The 22,899-nt window shown below is 37.9% G+C and overlaps 1 protein-coding gene across 6 annotated transcripts in view; it reads right to left on the bottom strand.

Annotated features, from left to right (window-relative positions):
- LOC128693415 (signal peptide peptidase-like 2B) overlaps positions 1-22,899 on the bottom strand; it is a 72,218-nt gene that overhangs the window by 32,228 nt on the left and 17,091 nt on the right. For 2 of the 6 annotated variants that reach the window (XR_011393600.1, XM_070097406.1), the window contains exons 8-12: positions 13,649-13,804; positions 12,963-13,077; positions 10,534-10,777; positions 3,813-3,973; positions 989-1,031 (exon numbers count right to left, since the gene is read on the bottom strand). Coding sequence is in view for 3 of the 6 variants with exons in the window: in XM_070097406.1 (XP_069953507.1) it covers positions 989-1,031; positions 3,813-3,973; positions 10,534-10,777; positions 12,963-13,077; positions 13,649-13,804 (719 nt within the window). In the remaining 3 variants the exon portion in view is untranslated. The remainder of the gene's footprint in view (positions 1-988; positions 1,032-3,812; positions 3,974-10,533; positions 10,778-12,962; positions 13,078-13,648; positions 13,805-22,899) is intronic. The other 4 variants (XR_011393599.1, XM_053783090.2, XR_011393601.1 and 1 more) reach the window with 2 other exon arrangements.

Genomic DNA, 22,899 nt, shown 5'->3' with positions numbered 1-22,899 from the left:
AACACAAAATAGCTTAACACCATGCTAAACTAACAAGCAGAGTATAATAGATTTAAAATTAACAACCCCATCAGATCAACAAATGTATGGGAGGAGTGCAGAAGCCAAAGACAAGAGATAGCAGAGAGGCTGGAGGAAGAAATGGTGAAAGAATGAATGTAGGATGCTGAGTGTTGAATGATGGGAGAGGGAAGGATGTTGCAAGATTTATGCAGTACCTTGACCTATGACTCATACAGAACTTTTGACAGAAAAAAAAATTACAGACATGTACACATTTTTGGTGTTCGGCAATTATCAGAAAATATTTTAGAGCTGCACATAAGGTACGATTTTATTTCACAAAACAAGAACAGTATTTACACGAAGAAGCTGGAGCAATATGCTGTATTTTTTCCAGCAAAAAAGTCTCATGAAACTTATGCACAAAAATGTCTACTATAATGGACATAAGAACAAAATTAACTGTACAATACTGTACTATATGATCACCTGGAGCATCAAACTGCAACAATAATACATTCCATAAAATGAATAGCAAAATACAGTGGACCCCCAGTTAATGATATTTTTTCATTCCAGAAGTATGTTCAGGTGCCAGTACTGACCGAATTTGTTCCCATAAGGAATATTGTGAAGTAGATTAGTCCATTTCAGACCCCCTAACATACACGTACAAACGCACTTACATAAATACACTTACATAATTGGTCGCATTGGGAGGTGATCGTTAAGCGGGGGTCCACTGTAATCAGTTTCAGCAGATACAATACCATACTGTACATCAAAACCCAATGAAAAAATAATCAAATTCTAATAGCATAGGACGATATACTTCCCAAATATACAGATAAAACGAGACACTCAGCTACTACAATCACAAACTATCCCAGGTACGTAAATAAAAAAACTAGATCACACTACATACGTTGCCATAAAGATTACGAAGGCACTGGCAACACCACCAGGTCCTTCACTGGTAACCTACCTACCTTGGGAGGAACCTTCTTCTCTAAACCCTGGCTCACAACCTGATGGTAACCAGGATAAAAGATTTGATATTAGAAAATCTAAGAACTTCACTTATCCTTTAATTTCAACTTTTAAGTAACACCCTTAGATGAACATAAGTGCCTCAGGAAGATGCAGTAATATTAATTAAGATATATGGAGAATACTTTTAGTAATCACCTTAAAAACTAATACAGTATAAAGATGCACTCATGCACATGCAGAGGTAATAAGCACTTACTCATCAAACACAAAATTATGGTCTGTAATGTAATTACTTACCATATTTGTGATTACTGTGCTATACCTAAATGTAATAGGAATTGAGCTATGCTTATGGTGTTCATGAGCATACACATTTTCTCCTAGAATTCATTAGTCATATATTGTTGGTTTAAAGACACCTGACTTATAAATTTATGGTTAAAATTAAATGGTTTAACCAGTCCAACATGGATCATTATCAAGTAACAAGTGAGAAAGAAAAGAGAAGAAAGCCAGGAGTGAGTCAGATCATGGCAAAGTGAGGTGAGGAGACAGTCAAGGTCAGGCCAAGCAACACAATGATACTGTAGCAAGAGCAGATCACAAATGTACTCTACAGCATGCAAAATACAGGATGCAAAAAAATTGGCAATATATCTGTCGACACCCAAAAATAATCTGCTAATTATGAAGTAATTGAATGATTAGTTGGCAGGATATCTGTAGTCTGGGCTACAACCACTGCCACCTAAATAACAAAGAGGAGCCCAGCAGAGTAGTGCTTGTATGTATCACTGCAGGATAACTAGGTAAATAAAATTCTTCCCCTGAAGCAAATAACAGGAAGTGTCATAATGTCTAGAAATTAACAATAAACAATAAGAAAAAGAACATGAAACCAGATCAGCTTCAGTACCAAGACACTTCTTTTAGAGTCAGTACCCCAGAGCATGGTAGGAATTCAACCATACACCAAGAACTTGGATACATCCAGTGGTGTGTCATGAAAAAATTGCTAGGGTAAGTGATGCTGTTAAATCTTATGATGAAAGTGAAATATGAAGTAATAAATATTTGTTTCAACTGATTCAATTAAAAAAATAGAAAGTAATAACATGAAATATTATTTACCGGATTTTACAAATATAAAATAGATGAAATTCTTCTCGAGTTTCTTGCAAGATAATCAGTAGCTTTGTTTATAAAGTTCTGGTTTTCTGTGAAGATTTTCAAATAATTCTTTTTCAACTGATAGAAGATAAAAGTTTTGCAGTTTTTCTCGACCATGAGAATTTCTGAAGATTTAATTCACTTCAAGCAAAGAAGCTCTGTGTCCAACCAGTGTTCTTTATAAACCCCCCTCCCCCCCCAAAAAAAAGTTTCATTTTTTATCTGAATTCTTCTAACAAATTTTTCTAGTAGTAAATAAACCTGGTTTATTTAAGCAAAATGAAGGACTCAAATCCACTTCCTTTAAGAATCCCACTGCCTTCACAATAAAATCAAGGAAACTCTTATACAGTGGTCCCTCGCTTTTTGTAGTTCTCGGCAATCGTAAATTTCGCCAATCATAGGGGTATTTTCGTATAAACATGGACTCGCTTTTCATAGGTTGACTCGCGAATAGTAGTTCGTCCAGGACGCTTACGGACGGTGTGAGCCAGGGAGGCCTCCCTACCCAGCCAGTCTGGCATTGTTTACCAGTGAGTGAAGGTCCCCTCAAGTGCTCCTACGAAATATTTCATAATATTCCACTCATTTTAGTGCTTGCAAGTACTAAATAAGCTACCATGGCTCCAAAGAAAGCTCCTAGTGCCAAGCCTGTGGTAAAGAAGGTGAGAAATATGTACAGTGACAAAGTCTTGGGCCATTTTAGGGAAGTGTTAAAGAGACGCCAGAAACAGAGCTCTCTCCACAGTTACTTTGCGAGACAGGACTAGTGACTCTCAAGGTGGTCCTAGTGGCATTAAGAAACAGAGAAGAGAAGCAACCCCAGAGAAGCAATTGGTACTTGAGGTGTTGCTGGAAGGGGATTCCCCTTCCAAACTGTAAACAATCCAATCTCTCTCCTCCTCCAGTCTCCCATACACTAAGAAGAATCTCCAATAAAGGTAAGTGTTATGCTGTTAATGTTTCATTCATCATTTCCCATTATATTGTTTATGTACTACATGTATATTTCATGTAAAAAATTTTTTTGTTTTAATACTTCTGAGTGTCAGAAACGGATTAATTGTATTTACATTATTTCTTATGGGGAAAATTGATTTGCAAATCGTAAATTTCGTTTATAGTAGCTCCTCCAGGAACAGATTAATTACGAAAAACGAGGGACCACTGTAGTTACACTTCAGTGATTGAAAAATGAGCTCTGAGAATTATTTATTATTCTTTTCACAGCATATTAAATTCATCTGAATCCTATTTACCAAACAAGGATTTGGGAAAAATTGAATTAATACAATTTAGATTAGTGGCTTTTCATCCTACATCTGGCAGTGGCACATTATAAATTATTTTATTCTACAAGATATCAGATGATGATTGTGCAAATCCATTGCTGCTTCCCTGTGACAGATTTCAAAAAAGTAAACATTTTTATCTTAACAAGTTTTGGAAGCCTGAACTTTTGTTACACAAAATAACAAAAATGCAGAATGTTAATTAAACATATTTTAATTCAGAATGGGAGAATTTTTTAAAGGGTACGTAATGTTTACTCTGATTCCTAGGAATACAAGCCACTGGATATATCTCAACACCACAAAGTACTGTACACCCGAGCATACACAATATTATATTTCACATAATCTGACCTTATCAGAGTCTCCATGCCACATGGCTACAACCTCTCCTCTGATAGCAGCCACAATGTAGGTGGGAATGAGAGTGAAGGGTACTAGATACAGCAGGGCTGGCTGGGCACCATTCAGCAGCCATAATGCAATGAATGTCACCACCAACCCAGTTCCATAACCTGTAAAAAAAAAAAAAAATAGTTAATTAAAGACCAGATCATTTCATCCAGCATCACTTAGTGAGTAGCTGCTGCTGCCATGGCCTGCCATATGTCTAATGGCAAATCAACCCTCACATATGTCACAAGATACCACCATTTTGTTGTACTCCCATAGGTCCTGCACTAGTAAGCCAAGAAATTAATTGAATCCTCATGAAGAGAGATTTATTGCTAGCTTTGCTTTTGCACAGTGAACACCATGCCAAAAATTCACTTAAGGTATATTTCCTTATCTCCATGGGGAAGTGGAAAAGAATCCTTCCTCTGTAAGCCATGCATGTTGTGCTCTGTGACTAAAATGCCAGGAGCAACGGCCTAGTAACTGCTTCTCCAGTAAAAATTACTAAATATAAGAAGAAGAAAAGCTTTCATTTCTTTTTCGAGTCACCCTGCCTCGGTGGGAGATGACTGGTGTGCTAAAAAGAATATTTTTTTTTTTTCAACAAGTCCACCGTCTCCCACCAAGGCAGGGTGGCCCAAAAAGAAAGAAAATCCCCAAAAAGAAAATACTTTCATCATCATTCAACACTTTCACCTCACTCACATACAATCACTGCCTCTGCAGAGGCACCTAGATACAACAGTTTAGAAGCATATATAAAGATATATAACATATCCCTCTAAACTGCCAATATCCCAAAACCCTCCTTTAAAGTGCAGGCATTGTATTTCCCATTTCCAGTACTCAAGTCTGGCTATATAAAAATAACCAGTTTACCTGAATCCCTTCACTAAATATTACCCTGCTCACACTCCAACAGCTCGTCATGTCCCAAAAACCATTCGTCTCCATTCACTCCTATCTATCATGCTCACGCACACTTGCTGGAAGTCCAAGCCCCTCGCCCAGAAAACCTCCTTTACCCCCTCCCTCCAACCTTTTTGAGGATGACCCCTACCCCGCTTTCCTTCCACTACAAATTTATACGCTCTCCAAGTCATTCTACTTTGATCCATTCTCTCTAAATGACTAAACCACCTCAACAACCCCTCTTCAGCCCTCTGACTAATACTTTTATTAACTCCACACCTTCTCCTAATTTTCACACTCCACATTCTCTACATAATATTTACACCACACATTGCCCTTAGACAGGACATCTCCACTGCCTCCAGCTGCCTCCTCGCTGCAGCATTTACAACCCAAGATTCACACCCATATAAGAGTTGGTACCACTATACGTTCATACATTCCTTTCTTTGCCTCCATGGATAACGTTTTTTGTCTCAATGCACCACTCATATTTTTTCCTTCATCAATTCTTTGATTAACCTCAACCTTCAAAAATCCATCCGCTGACACATCAACTCCCAAATATCTGAAAACATTCACATCTTCCATACTCCCTGTTTCCAATGTGATATAAAATTTTTCTTTAACTAAATCATTTGATACTCTCATCACCTTACTCTTATCTATGTTCACTTTCAACTTTCTACCTTTACACACCCTCCACAAACTCGTCCACTAACCTTTGCAACTTTTCTTTAGAATCTCCCATAAGCACAGTATCATCAGCAAAAAGTAACTGTGTCAACTCCCATTTTGTACTTGATTCCCCATAATTTAATCCCACTCCTCTCCCCAACACCCTAGCATTTACTTCTTTCACAACCACATCTATAAATATATTAAACAACCATGGTGACATTACACATCCCTGTCTAAGACCTACTTTTACTGGGAAATAGTCTCCCTCTCTCCTACACACCCTAACCTGAGCCTCACTATCCTCGTAAAAACTTTTTACAGCATTTATTAACTTACTACCTATTCCATATACTTGCAACATCTGCCACATTGCTCCCCTATCCACTCTATCACATACCTTTTCTAAATCCATAAATGCAATAAAAACTTCCCTACCTTTATCTAAATACTGCTCTGTCTTACCTCTAATTTTTTCAATAATAACCCTACCGTACACTTTTCCTGGTATAATCAGTACACTTATTCCTCTATAATTTTTACAATCTCTTTTGTCTCCCTTCCCTTTATATAAAGGGACTATACACGCTCTCTGCCAATCCCTAGGTACCTTCCCCTCTTTCATACATTTATTAAACAAAAATACCAACCACTCCAACACTATGTTCCCCCCTGTTTTTAACATTTCTGTCATGATCCTGTCAGTTCCAGCTGCCTTAACCCCCTTTCATTCTACGTAATGCCTCACGCACCTCCCCCACACTCACATCCTGCTCTTCTTCACTCCTAAAAGATGATATACCTCCCTGGCCAGTGCATGAAATTACCGCCTCCCTTTCTTCATCAACATTTAACCCTTTGACTGTCGCAGGCCCCTTTCTGAAACTGTCATTCTATGTCCACAAATTTTTGGAAAAAAAAAAAAAAATTATTTTTTCTTATGAAATGATAATCTTTTCCCGATGGTGATGACAACAAAAGTACGAAATTTGGTCAAAACTCACGGAATTACACTTCCGCGAAGTTAGCAGTCTCGGCAACATACACGTATCGGCGATTTTGCTGACTTTGAGCCCTGCTTTTGGCCAATTTTGTTGTTCTAGTTGACCAAACTCTAAGCAATTTCTTTAGAACTCCATTTTTTCTATATGTTGAATATAAGAAACTGCCCATTTACCGATTTGAACTACCCAATAAAGTGGTCAGAAATTGGCAATTTGGCCAATTTCAAACAAATTAAAAAAGATGCCAATTTCAAAATAGGGTCCAGAATAAACAATGTAGACATTCTTGGCACTAAAATAACATATCCTCTGTTCATTAGTCATGTCTCTAGGCCCTCTTATATTACTATTGCTTTCTATTTTGATTTTTTATTCATACAAAAAAATACAAAATTTACTGTTATGCATTATTGTAAAAATGGTATAAATAATGTCAGTGCACTAGTGAAAGAATATTAGATTCCCCAGTTGAAGTGTATTGGACGTGTGGTGTGATTTGCTTACTCCTGAACATTGGTAAAAATCGAACATTTCTGCTATTTTGAGCTCAATTTCAAGGTCATTTTCATCATGAAAGTAATCAAAATCATCTCTATTTCTGTAATATGTTTTGCATTTTATCACCTGAGACCATGAAAACGAGAATACAACGATAAGTACTATATGAAAATATATCTCAAAGTCGGCGTTTTAATCCAAAACAATGGTCAGAGCTTTTTTTTCTAATTACGCACTGCGTGCTGCAGGATTTTTTTAATGTGGTGCACACTGATCACAAAGACACATTCTCTCACATGTGGGCCTACCAGCTTTCTCCTACTTGATTTGAAGCCGCTAGAATTTACGCGTATATGTCAGAAACAGTGGTGCGTAAGACGTACATATACGACTGAAACAGTCAAAGGGTTAAAGGTTCCTCAAAATATTCTCGCCATCTACCCAAAACCTCCATCTCCCCATCTACTAACTCCCCTACTCTGTTTTTAACTGACAAATCCATTCGTTCTCTAGGCTTTCTTAACTTGTTTAACTCACTCCAAAATTTTTTCTTATTTTACTTATTTTTTTTTTTTTCAAAAAGTCAGCCATCTCAATAATACTGTTCCAAATTCAATCAGTTGTGTAAATACATGTATGAAGTCCATTACCAATATAACTTGTTCAGCAAATACAAATGTTGGGGCCCAGTCCCTGAAACAATTATGTATCTCTGTACTCCTCTGACTGCTACCCACACGATAGGTATGAGAAGCATAATAAAGATGTTAAAACTAAACATCAATGATAAATGTTCCAATTATTTTGTGAGAGTGGAGAGACCATGATGAAAAAGTACAACTGGAAACAGAATATTAAAATAACCCCCAAATATAAGAAAAGGAATGTCTTCAACATGATGAACTGAGGGTGGTAATTAATATCCCATAGGAGTCATACAGCACCTTGGGAAAGGGAAGCAACTACTTTGATCCAAGGAATGGGAGGGTAGCTCCAATTCCTTGTATCAACCATCTTTCAAGACACCCACCTTTAAAGGTATGAAGGTAATGAGCAGGTAGAATATTGTATTCATCAGTCAAAAAATGGAACTAAACATGATCCAGTATATTACACTGGAGGTGGTGGTGGAAGCAAGGTCCTGCAGGTGGTCCCTAACTACCCATCGTGATTGCTATGGTGGCCTGTATGCTGCTGGTCATAATAGCCTGACTGATCAGGCAATAACCAAAAGATTCTAACCACAGGTCAAGCAGTGGGAGCAGAAAAACTTTTGAAACAAATAAGAGGCATACCATAGAAATGTTATAAATATATCATGATTTACGGGTTGAGATGCAGGGCCAGGAGCTAAGATCTGAATCTTGGAAACAAAACTAGGTGATAAAGACAAGCGCGTGCATGTGCATGCACACACACACACAAACAGGCAGGCACACTCACACAGACACAAATCTAGTCATGGAGAGATGGCAAGCTGGGTGTCGTGGTTAAGTCATTAAGAGTGTGTCACTGGTATGTTGGGCAGATTAGCAAGATGTCTCTTGCTAGCTGCACCTCCCTTTTAGTTTGCTCAGAGAATCACAAGTCCTCTTACAAGCTTCTGCTCAACCCAGATTATGTTTTATAATAGTCACAGAAAATATGTCAAACTTATAAGATTCGTACAGCTCTGTACTGTGACGGGTGGTGATGCCAAGGAAAAAAGATGTGAAGGGAGGACTCAAGTGCTAACCCAGAGTATGAAGAATTATTTTGTGCATGTAGCACAGTCCACACATAGGAATATGTTCTTCCTTTCTTTACCCCCCCCCCCCCAGGCAAAAGTTGCAGCAACTCCTTACTGCCCTACTCTTCTCCTGGCCTCCCATATCCTCCTATACCTCTACTTCCTTCCTAGACCTTGCCTCCCCTTTTTTCCCAGCTCCTCCTTCCTTCCCAATTGCTACCCCTCTCCTTCCTTGCCAGATCTCTCCTTCCCTCTCATGTCATTATTATTTCCTAGCTCCTAGACCTCTTCCCCTCCCAGCTTAATTATACATCTCACAGCACCATACTATCTACTAATTTCTTCACTCCTTATTATCCACAAAATATGTACATCACATGTTGATATTTGTCATGACATTTCCACTTTTTGCCAACAAACTCCTTGCTACAACCTTCAAACATACCTATGATCAGTGTCAAGAGTTCTTATTATTTTTTAGGGAAGCACTCAAACTATGGGGATCATGCAGTTCCTGGGGTAATGGGAGGCAATCAGATTTGATCTAAGGAAGGAGAAAACAGGTCTAATTCCTTGCATCAAGAGCCCCTTACCAGCATCAAGGAATCTCCCTTTCATGGGTTCTTACAGTTTCATAGTCTGGCATTTCTGCTTGACTGGATGGTCAATCAGGCTGTTGCTGCAAGCATCCTATAGGCCTATTTAGCCATCACAACCTAGCTGACCTGGCACTTTCACCAGATATAGTCCAGTTTCATATTTTATACCTATACAAAACCCTTTACACTACTTTTCTCTGAAACATTTCCCTTTTATTATACCCACTGAAAAATTTGTCTTTCCACATATTCCACACTTCTGCAATTTTCTTTCCCTCCTCTATTCTGTGATTCACATCTTCCTTCCTGCACCCATCTATCAAAGCATTCACTCCTGAATATTAAAATGCACACACTACCTACATAATCATTCCTTCCATTCTGACCCACAATCTTCCATTCCATTCCACTTATTCTTTTACACAACTTCTCCTTTAGTCCTAACAATGCACTGCCATTAAAGTCAACAGCAACAAGAATTTGTACATTTTATAATTCATAATTGAAAACTTATTACTGGTTGTACAAGGCAAACATCAATGTAAACAAAAGAAAAAGTGTCATTTGCAACTGAAAATTTGGCCTATGTATTAAATGCTATTGAAGGTTCCATGGTTCACTGCCTAGCAGCTAGGTCACACAATCATGTGGAAATTAATACACTAGATTTAAAGAAATTTAAATTGGAGGGAGGGGGTAAAGGAGGTTTTGTGGGCGAGGGGCTTGGACTTCCAGCAAGCGTGCATGAGCGTGTTAGATAGGAGTGAATGGAGACAAATGGTATTTGGGACCTGACGAGCTGTTGGAGTGTGAGCAGGGTAATATTTAATGAAGGGATTCAGGGAAACCGGTTATTTTTACATAGCCGGACTTGAGTCCTGGAAATGGGAAGTACAATGCCTGTACTTTAAAGGAGGGGTTTGGGATATTGGCAGTTTGGAGGGATATGTTGTGTATCTTTATATGTATATGTTTCTAAACTGTTGTATTCTGAGCACCTCTGCAAAAACAGTGATTATGTGTGAGTGAGGTGAAAGTGTTGAATGATGATGAAAGTATTTTCTTTTTGGGGATTTTCTTTCTTTTTGGGCCACCCTGCCTCGGTAGTATGGTTTGTTTGCAATCATGCCATTACTACAGGCAGGGATTGAACTAATAATCACAAAGCACACATTTTATTGCACAACACATTCCTTCAGGGTAAAATTAAGGAAACATTCAAAGCTCATTAATTCAACTAGTGTTTACATTACACTCACCAATCACATTCACCAGATAATAAAGATGACATGGCGTGCCAATTTGCAGATCAAACGAGTGGACAAATGACACTAGAAGACCTGGGATAAGGATATCACCAAAGCCAAGAAGGTTGTAATTATCAGTTATATGACAAATGTTGGAAATCTCAAGGAAGGCAAAGTTGGGCACCTTGAGTACCATGGGCAGCTGTTCTTGGCTTGTCCCACCCTTGGCAACTTCTACCATAATGCTCTTCCCATCCTGAAAGTAAGACAAAGAAAAAGGAAAAGCTTATAATGGGATCTATCAAACAATACAATGTATATATATACAGTGGAACCTCTACTTATGAGTTTAATCCATTCTGTGACCTTGCTCGCATCTGGATTTGCTTGTTTGCAGTCAATTTTCCTTATTTAAATTAATTGAAATGGAATTAATCCGTTCTAGTGGAATTCCAGGCACGACAAAATACTTCAATAATTTCCTTAATATCAACTCTATGGCTTACTTATCTATCACAATTCATCTTCTTTCTTTCTTTCAACACACCGGCCATATCCCACCGAGGCGGGGTGGCCCAAAAGGAAAAACAAAAGTTTCTCCTTTTCTTTCTTCTTTCTTTCAACACACCGGCCGTATCCCACCAAGGCAGGGTGGCCCAAAAAGAAAAACGAAAGTTTCTCTTAAAATTAGTAATTTATACGGGAGAAGGGGTTACTAGCCCCTTGCTCCTGGCATTTTAGTCGACTCTTACAACACGCATGGCTTACGGAGGAAGAATTCTGATCCACTTCCCAATGGAGATAATAGGAAATAGACAAGAACAAGAACTAGAAAGAAAAAAGAAGAAAACCCAGAGGGGTATGTATATATATATGCTTGCACATGTATGTGTAGTGTGACCTAAGTGTAAGTACAAGTAGCAAGACGTACCTGAAATCTTGCATGTTTATGAAACAGAAAAAAGGACACCAGCAATCCTACCATCATGTAAAACAATTACAGGATTTCATTTTACACTCACTTGGCAGGACGGTAGTACCTCCCTGGGCGGTTGCTGTCTACCAACCTACTACCTAGGACAATTCATCTAATATGACATAATAAAAAATATTAATAACAGAAACACAATATATACATTAGAATGAATAAAATACATGTCATTACGTATGTGGCTAGTGGTGGTGACAACGGCCATTGTTGTTGTTGTTGGGGTTTATAAGGCCACCACAGCAGTCATTCCTGCTCCTGACTACATGTGTAGAGAACCTAAGATAACCCAAAAAAAGTCACATGCTGCTGTTTCATGTTGTCTGCCACTGCTGCTTCATGATTTCTGATACTGCTGCTTCATATTGTCTGCCACTGCTGCTTCATGTTGTCTTCCACTGCTGCTTCATGTTGTCTGCCACTGCTGCTTCATGTTGTCTGCCACTGCTGCTACATGTTGCCTGCCACTGCTGCTTCATGCTGTCTGCCACTGCTGCTTCATTATGTCTGCCACTGTTGCTTCATGATGTCTGCCACTGCTATCTCATGATGTCTGCCACTGTTGCTTCATGATGTCTGCCACTGCTACCTCATGATGTCTGCTCCCACTTTTGCTAGTGTGTTGAAGAGCTTTCCAATATGTGAAGGTTGAGGGGCAGTGCCAATCGGACAGATACTGGATGGTGACGTCATTTGTTTACTCTTGAACATTTCTGCTATTTTGAGCTCAATTTCAAGGTATATACTTTTCATCGTGAAACCAATCAAAATCATATCTATTTATGTAGTACGTCTTCCATTCTATCAAATGAGACCAAAAAACGAGAATACAACCATAAAAAACATATGAAAATATACCGCTAAGGAGAGGCTAGTGACTGAGAAGTGAACTCCATTATTTAGGGTCCAATTTCTTTCATTTTTGGTGTACATTAAGAAGCACCTTTCCATCATACATTGCCCAAGTTTCAATAAGATAGTCCAAGAAACAACTGAAATCCAGTTCCCTAGATGAAGAGCAAGAGTCCCTCACCAGTGTCAAGAAATCTCGAGGCCCGCTCGCATCTGGAAGCAAAAAACCGGCCGAGCGGCTGCTCGTACCTGGAAAAACTCGCATGTGGATGCACTCATAAGCAGAGGTTCAACTGTAGTATATCTGATTACAAGACAGTCATTTTTGCTCATTTGTGGATGCAGCAGACAAAAAAACCTCTAACATACTGAAGGTACTGATCATGTAATCTTAAAATACTTTTTCCATTTTAAAGACTAAGATATAAGAAATTAGCTAAAATAATATGAATGTCTCAAGACACCTGCAATTCTATTCTATGTGATATTTAAGTTTTAATATCTCTTACTCTTCAACAAATCTTTTTAGGTTAGTGAAGCATAACCTCCAGTAAACTGACAGTAAAGAACATTCAGTATATACCATATAATATTCACTTACAGATGTAATGAATGGGGTGATGAAGACGAAGAAGATATCATATATAACAAGCCCACAGAGCAGGATGGTGCAGATCTTAAGGCTTGGTAACCGAAGCACCCTAAGTACATTGATACTGAAAATAATATAGTATTTAGTTAATCTTAATGCACCAATGAGTAAACTTGTCAATGTTAATTTTTAGTTTAGGTATAGTATCATGATCTAGCAAGCAAGTGAATAAAGGAAAGATAAGATTAATTGTTAATAAATATGAATTCAATTTCTAAGTCATTTTTCTGTCAACTTCAATTCTGAGGACATTATTTGTAGAGCTAGGTTAGTGGACATTATTGCAACATTGGTTAATTTAAGTAAACACTCACACCATCTAATTTATTTCCTTAAGTGCACCCATCACTATATGCCACTTAGTGTTCACTACATGTAAAGGAGCATCAACATGACAAAATTTACGAAAGATGACAGATCTGAGAAGGTATCAATATTGAGCATAGCCATCCTATAAAATTTAAATTTTAACTATTCCACATGACAAACAATGTAGGGCAATTCAGTAGTAAAGGTTCATATTCAAAATATTTCAATACAATAAATGCTAAATTAGATTTTATCCCAACCAAATCAAACTTAATTAATATGATTAATGAGTAAAAAAAAAAGTTGATGCACATATGCAAATTTACCTGAATGCAATTCCTAAAATATCTTGGAGAATCCAAGCCCATGGCTCCTTTCTCATCACGACCCACACAATGCTCAGCCCAAAGGAGAATATCAACAAGAGGATCTGGCGAACTTCTAGAGTTCCACGGACAACATAGATGTTGAAGTATGGTGTTCTGAGTTCAAACAAAATTAAGAAAATATTTTAATTTCTGTGCAAATATTCATGGAAAAAACAGTCAAGTTCATTGTGTTGATTTTTTTTTTCAACAAATTGGCAGTCTCTCACCGAGGCAGGGTGACCCAAAAAGAAAGAAAAAATCCCCAAAAAGAAAATACTTTCATTATCATTCAACACTTTCACCTCACTCACACATAATCACTCTCTTGGCAGAGGTGCCCAGATACAACAGATTAGAAGCATATATAAATATATAGGTTGGTAGACAGCAACCACCCAGGGAAGTACTACTGTCCTGCCAGATGACTGTGAAACAGAAACCTGTAACTGTTTTACATGATGGTAGGATTGCTGGTGTCTTTTTCTGTCTCATAAACATGCTAGATAACAGGGATATCTTGCTACTCCAACTTACATTTGGTCACACTTCACAGACACGCACATGCATATATGCATATATGCATATATATATATATATATAAATATATAAATATATAAATATATATATATATATATATATATATATATATATATATATATATATATATATATATATATATATATATATATATATATATATATATATATATATATATATATATATAGGTAGTAGGTTGGTAGACAGCAACCGCCCAGGGAGGTACTACCGTCCTGCCAAGTGAGTGTAAAATGAAAGCCTGTAATCGTTTTACATGATGGTAGGGTTGCTGGTGTCTTTTGTCTGTCTCATAAATATGCAAGATTACAGGTAAGTCTTGCTACTTCTACTTACACTTAGGTCACACTACACATACATGTACAAGCATATATATACACACCCCTCTGGGTTTTCTTCTATTTTCTTTCTAATTCTTGTTCTTGTTTATTTCCTCTTATCTCCATGGGGAAGTGGAACAGAATTCTTCCTCTGTAAGCCATGCTTGTCGTAAGAGGCGACTAAAATGCCGGGAGCAAGGGGCTAGTAACCCCTTCTCCTGTATATTACTAAATTTAAAAGGAGAAACTTCAGTTTTTTCTTTTGGGCCACCCCACCTCGGTGGGATACGGCTGGTACGTTGAAAGAAAGAAGAAGATATATATATATATATATATATATAAATAATATATTTATATATATATATATTTATATATATATATATATTTATATATATATATATATATTTATATATATATATATATATTTATATATATATATATATATAAATATATATATATATATATAAATATATATATATATATTTATATATATATATTTATATATATATATATATATATATATATATATATATTTATATATATATATATATATATATATATATATATATATATAAATATATATATATTTATGTATATATGTATATATATTTATATATATATATATATTTATATATATATATTTATATATATATATATATATATATTTATATATATATATTTATATATATATTTATATATATATTTATATATATATTTATATATATATTTATATATATATATATATATATATATATATATATATATATATATATCCTATATATATATATATATATATATATATATGTATATATATATGTATATATATTTTTTTTTTTTTTTTTCAACAAGTCGGCCGTCTCCCACCGAGGCAGGGTGACCCAAAAAAAAAGAAAGAAAATCCCCAAAAAGAAAATACTTTCATTATCATTCAACACTTTCACCACACTCACACATTATCACTGCTTTTGCAGAGGTGCTCAGAATACAACAGTTTAGAAGCATATACGTATAGAGATACACAACATATCCCTCCAAACTGCCAATATCCCAAACCCCTCCTTTAAAGTGCAGGCATTGTACTTCCCATTTCCAGGACTCAAGTCCGACTATATGAAAATAACCGGTTTCCCTGAATCCCTTCACTAAATATTACCCTGCTCACACTCCAACAGATCGTCAGGTCCCAAGTATCATTCGTCTCCATTCACTCCTATCTAACACGCTCATGCACGCTTGCTGGAAGTCCAAGCCCCTCACCCACAAAACCTCCTTTACCCCCTCTTTCCAACCCTTTCGAGGACGACCCCTACCCCTCTTTCCTTCCCCTATAGATTTATATGCTTTCCATGTCATTCTACTTTGATCCATTCTCTCTAAATGACCAAACCACCTCAACAACCCCTCTTCTGCCCTCTGACTAATGCTTTTATTAACTCCACACCTTCTCCTAATTTCCACACTCCGAATTTTCTGCATAATATTTACACCACACATTGCCCTTAGACAGGACATCTCCACTGCCTCCAACCGTCTCCTCGCTGCTGCATTTACCACCCAAGCTTCACATCCATATAAGAGTGTTGGTACTACTATACTTTCATACATTCCCTTCTTTGCCTCCATAGATAACGTTTTTTGACTCCACATATACCTCAACGCACCACTCACCTTTTTTCCCTCATCAATTCTATGATTAACCTCATCCTTCATAAATCCATCCGCCGACACGTCAACTCCCAAGTATCTGAAAACATTCACTTCTTCCATACTCCTCCTCCCCAATTTGATATCCAATTTTTCTTTATCTAAATCATTTGATACCCTCATCACCTTACTCTTTTCTATGTTCACTTTCAACTTTCTACCTTTACACACATTCTCAAACTCATCCACTAACCTTTGTAATTTTTCTTTAGAATCTCCCATAAGCACAGTATCATCAGCAAAAAGTAACTGTGTCAATTCCCATTTTGAATTTGATTCCCCATAATTTAATCCCACCCCTCTCCCAAACACCCTAGCATTTACTTCTTTTACAACCCCATCTATAAATATATTAAACAACCATGGTGACATTACACATCCCTGTCTAAGACCTACTTTTACCGGGAAGTATTCTCCCTCTCTTCTACACACCCTAACCTGAGCCTCACTATCCTCATAAAAGCTCTTTACAGCATTTAGTAACTTACCACCTATTCCATATACTTGCAACATCTGCCACATTGCTCCTCTATCCACTCTATCATATGCCTTTTCTAAATCCATAAATGCAATAAAAACTTCCCTACCTTTATCTAAATACTGTTCACATATATGTTTCAATGTAAACACTTGATCTACACATCCCCTACCCACTCTGAAGCCTCCTTGCTCGTCCGCAATTCTACATTCTGTCTTACCTCTAATTCTTTCAATTATAACCCTACCGTATACTTTTCCTGGTATACTCAGTAAACTTATTCCTCTATAATTTTTACAATCTCTTTTGTCCCCTTTCCCTTTATATAAAGGGACTATACATGCTCTCTGCCAATCCCTAGGTACCTTCCCCTCTTTCATACATTTATTAAACAAAAGTACCAACCACTCCAACACTATATCCCCCCCTGCTTTTAACATTTCTGTCATGATCCCATCAGTTCCAGCTGCTTTACCCCCTTTCATTCTACGTAATGCCTCACGTACCTCCACCACACTTACATTCTGCTCTTCTTCACTCCTAAAAGATGGTATACCTCCCTGGCCAGTGCATGAAATTACCGCCTCCCTTTCTTCCTTAACATTTAAAAGTTCCTCAAAATATTCTCGCCATCTACCTAATACCTCCCTCTCCCCATCTACTAACTCCCCTACTCTGTTTTTAACTGACAAATCCATACTTTCCCTAGGCTTTCTTAACTTGTTTAACTCACTCCAAAATTTTTTCTTATTTTCATTAAAATTTCTTGACAGTGCCTCTCCCACTCTTTCATCAGCTCTCCTTTTGCACTCTCTCACCACTCTCTTCACCTTTCTTTTACTCTCCATATACTCTGCTCTTCTTATAACATTTCTGCTTTGTAAAAACCTCTCGTAAGCTACCTTTTTCTCTTTTATCACACCCTTTACTTCATCATTCCACCAATCACTCCTCTTTCCTCCTGCCCCCACCCTCCTATAACCACAAACTTCTGCCCCACATTCTAATACTGCATTTTTAAAACTATTCCAACCCTCTTCAACCCCCCCACTACTCATCTTTGCACTAGCCCACCTTTCTGCCAATAGTCGCTTATATCTCACCCGAACTTCCTCCTCCCTTAGTTTATACACTTTCACCTCCCTCTTACTTGGTGTTGCCACCTTCCTCTTTACTCTAACTGTAGCTACAACTAAATAATGATCCGATATATCAGTTGCCCCTCTATAAACATGTACATCCTGGAGCCTACCCATCAACCTTTTATCCACCAATACATAATCTAACAAACTACTTTCATTACGTGCTACATCATACCTTGTATATTTATTTATCCTCTTTTTCATAAAATATGTATTACTTATTACCAAATTTCTTTCTACACATAGCTCAATTAAAGGCTCCCTATTTACATTTACCCCTGGCACCCCAAAATTACCTACTACTCCCTCTATAACATTTTTACCCACTTTAGCATTGAAATCCCCAACCACCATTACTCTCACACTTGATTCAAAACTCCCCACGCATTCACTCAACATTTCCCAGAATCTCTCTCTCTCCTCTACACTTCTCTCTTCTCCAGGTGCATACACGCTTACTATAACCCACTTTTCACATCCAATCTTTATTTTACTCCACATAATCCTTGAATTTATACATTTGTAGTCCCTCTTTTCCTGCCATAGCTTATCCTTCAAAATTATTGCTACTCCTTCTTTAGCACAGGACAAGCTTCCACCCTCTGCAGGGGTATACATAATCCCTTGTAATGACTGCAACAAATTATACGTGGGCGAAACATCAAGGGACCTCCAAACATGTATTTCAGAACACCAGTACGCAAGCAGGTCTGACGACACAAGGAATGCCTGTGTACAACACCGTAATTCACACAACCACTTGATAAACTACAGAAACTCGAGACTTATCGCCACAGAAGACAACACTCAATACCGAAGAATCCTGGAATGATCACTTATTTCGATATCCGACAACTTCAACCAGAATAGTGGCTTCTATAACATAGCTGAACCACTTGCCAAGAAACTTCTTCATCGCTATCCCACATAAGAACACAGGAATGGAAGAACACTGTAGAAGGTCTGCTCACAAACTTATCCAACCTCCTTTCCAAGCTACCCAAGATTTTAGACTCTATAACCCCACTCGGTACATCATCAGATGCAGCATTCTCCACCTGACCTCAGCATTCTGAACCTGACTATAAATACTCGCGTCCCTTCCACCCCAGGTAGATCTGTTTGTGACTTGAAAACGCCTACTGTGTGGGCGAAACGTAGTCAATAAAGGATCACATTATACTGCATATGTGTTTACATTTCCATTGTGTTGGTATTTTATACCATTTATTTCCATGATCTCTCCACACATGCATAAAATGAACATACACAAACTATCAATGTATCTGATAAAAAAACTGAGAAAAAATAAAATTTGAGTCTTTTGTCCATAAGTAATTAAATGGTTCCAAAGTGCTACATACAAGAGGGGGCCCCCCCCCTCTTTTCAGTGTCTTATTTTATTGGTGGTTTTCAACTAAGCCACTGTTCATTACATTAAGTGCTTTTTCCACTTTTCCATTTTCGTGCAACAGTTGTATTAGGGAAGGGCAACCAGCACCATATTTTAAGTACAGTGGACCCCGGGATAACATAGTCGTCGTATTTCGTAACATTCAGTAATCCTAACGCTTTCTCGTCAAAATATTGCCTTGGTGATCGTCATTTACCTCGGTAATAGTTGTTCGTCCCAAACGCGTACGTGCGACCCTGAGTGGCCCCGAGTGGCCCCCACACACCATCCACAGTCAGTCTGCCATTGTTTATCATTGAGTGACCCTCACCCCACGCGTTCATATGATACATTTCAAAATACAGTGGTACCTCGGGATACAAACAGCTCAAAACTCGACCAATAATGTAAGTATATTTATGTAAGTGCTTTTGTAAGTGTATTTTTGGGGGTCTGGAACAGATTAATTGGAACAAATTCATTCTGTATTGGCACTCGAACTGCCTTCTGGAACGAATTAATTTCGTATCCCAAGGTACCACTGTATTCCATTCTTTTCGTGCTTGTAACTGCTAAATAGGCCACCATGGGCCCAAAGAAAGCTTCTAGTGCCAGCCCTTTGGTAAGAAAGGTGAGAAACACTATAGAATTCAAGAAAGACATCATTGCAAACTATGAAAGTGGAGTACGTGTGGCCGAGTTTGCCAGGTTGTATAAGAAACCCCATACAACCATTGCTTCCATTGTGGCCAAGCAAAAGGAAATCAAGGAAGCTGTTGTAGCGAAATGTGCTAATATGCTCACAAAACATAGATTGCAGATACTCGAAGATGTGTTGACTTTGTTGTTGATGTGGATCAACCAAAAACAGTTAGCAGGAGATAGCGCTATGCAGTCGATCATCTGTGAAAAGGCAAGGCAGCTGCATGATGATCTCAAAGAAAATGCCTGGAACTAGTGCTGATGTTAGTGAATTTAAGGCCAGCAAAGGCTGGTTTGAGAGATTTAAGAAGCATAGTGGCATACACAGTGTCATAAGGCATGGCGAGGCTGCAAGTTCTGACAAATATGCAACTGAAAAATATGCTCAGGAATTCAAGGGGTACATAGAGGCTGTACAATTCAAACCCCAACAAGTGTTCAATTGTGACAAAACAGGCCTCTTTTGGAAGAAAATGCCAAAGAGGGCCTACATCATGCAGGAGGAAAAGGCACTCCCAGGACACAAGCCTATGAAAGAGAGGCTAACTCTCATGTTCTGTAGTAATGCTAGTGGGGATTTCAAAGTGAAGCCTTTGCTGGCGTATCACTCTGAAAATCCCAGAGTGTTCAAGAAAAACAGTGTCGCCAAGAGTAAACCGTGTGTGATGCATAAGACAAATAGTGAGGCATGAGTCATGAGGGAAATATTCCTTGATTGGTTCAATGAAGTGTTTGGCCCAAGTGTGAAGAAATACCTCCTGGAAAATAAATTGGAACTCAAGTGCCTCCTGGTAATGCACAGTGCTCCTGCTCATCCTCCAGACTTGGATGACCAAATTGTGGAGGAGTTTCGTTTCATCACAGTGAAGTTCTTGCCCCCTAATACCACTCCTCTCATCCAGCCCATGGACCAGCAGATCATTTCAAACTTCAAAAAACTCTACACCAAAGCAATGTTTCAAAGGTGCTTTGACATTACCTCAGACACTGAATTGGCCCTAAGAGAGCTCCAGAAAGATCACTTCAGTATCCTCCATTGCATAAACCTTATAGGTAAGGCTTGGGAGGGAGTGACTTCCAGGACTTTGAAATCTGCTTGGAGAAAACTGTGGCTAGAATGTGTCCAAGAGAGGGATTTTGAAGGGCTTGGGGCTGACCCTGACAAGCCTATGGCAGTTGTGGAAAGTATTGTGGCATTGGGGAATTCCATGGGGTTGGATGTGAGTGGCAAGAATGTGGAAGAGTTGGTGGGGGACCACAATGAAGAGCTAACCACCGAAGAGCTGCAAGGCCTTCATCTGCAACAGCAACAGACCACAGCTCAGGAAATTGCTTCAGAGGAAGAGGAAGAGAGATGGAAGAAGGTGCCTTCTTCAAAGATTAAGGACATTTGTGCAAAGTGGTGTGAGGTGCAAACATTTATGGATGAACATCACCCTGAAAAAGCTGTTGCAGGCCATGTTAGCAACATGTACAATGACAATGCTGTGTCCCATTTTAGGGAAATTTTAAAGAAACATCAGAAACAGAGTTCTCTGGACCATTTTTTTTGAGAGACAAGGGTCCAGTGACTCTCAAACTAGTCCTAGTGGCATTAAAAAACAAAGAAGGGAAGTGACCCCAGAAAAGGGCTTGGTACCTGAAGTCTTTATTGGAAGGGGATTCCCCGTCCAAACAACAGTAACTCCTCCATCCTCTCCCCTCTTCCATACATCAACAAGTCTTCAATAAAGGTAAGTGTCATGTTATTGTTTTATTCTTCATGTCTCATTGTTTTCTGTGTAGGTAAATGTATATTTCAGGTAAAAAACTTATTATTTTTTTTAATACTTCTGGGTGTCCGGAATGGATTAATTAGATTTACATTATTTCTTATGTGGGAAATGAATTCGGATATCGTCAAATTCGGTTTTAGTCACACTCTCTGGAACAGATTAATTGTGATAACCAGGGGTCCACTTTACTATATGCACTATGTATTTATTTTACTTTTGTATCTTTTTTTATGCCTAACTGTATTGAGCACTTACATTATGATAGTGTAAACACATTATGAGGCATTTTAGACACATCTGATGTTGAAAAAATGCTCTTTTCTACTCGCTGGCAATTTCTGTTTATAGGTGGGGTCGGGAACCTAACAGCCGTAAAAATGGGGCGCTCCTGTAGTAAGTGCAAATCATCATCTGTCAGCACCCAACACTTTAAAGGAGAGGTGGAAATGCTATATTTCAGAGGGTCATTTGAATAGTGATCTTTGTGCACTTCTGGGAAGACAGCTATCGAATGAATGATGGTGAAGATTTCCTGTTTCTTAGTGGTCTCCCTAACAAATGCGCATCTTCTTTCCTCAGGAAGAGAATGGATTTCACAAGTAATCGCTGCTATTTAGTAAATTTTTATTTCTACTTCTTTGTATGTTTATAAATAAATGACTAAAATAATTCCACAAGATCATACTTTGTATTTTTTTACATTTACTGAAACCCTGGTTACACCATTTAAAAGGAAGAGGAATAAAAAAAAAGTAGAAAGAAAGCAAAATGTCTTTGCTATTCTTAGATAGAGTGAATAGAGTAGATAGGAGTGAATGGAGACGAATGGTACTTGGGACCTGACGATCTGTTGGAGTGTGAGCAGGGTAATATTTAGTGAAGGGATTCAGGGAAGCCGGTTATTTTCATATAGTCGGACTTGAGTCCTGGAAATGGGAAGTACAATGCCTGCACTTTAAAGGAGGGGTTTGGGATATTGGCAGTTTGGAGGGATATGTTGTGTATCTTTATACGTATATGCTTCTAAACTGTTATATTCTGAGCACCTCTGCAAAAACAGTGATAATGTGTGAGTGTGGTGAAAGTGTTGAATGATGATGAAAGTATTTTCTTTTTGGGGATTTTCTTTCTTTTTTGGGT

The sequence above is a fragment of the Cherax quadricarinatus genome, chromosome 57, assembly GCF_038502225.1.
Source record: "Cherax quadricarinatus isolate ZL_2023a chromosome 57, ASM3850222v1, whole genome shotgun sequence".
NCBI classification, from domain to species: domain Eukaryota; kingdom Metazoa; phylum Arthropoda; class Malacostraca; order Decapoda; family Parastacidae; genus Cherax; species Cherax quadricarinatus.
This window is presented reverse-complemented; position numbering and strand designations above follow the sequence as displayed.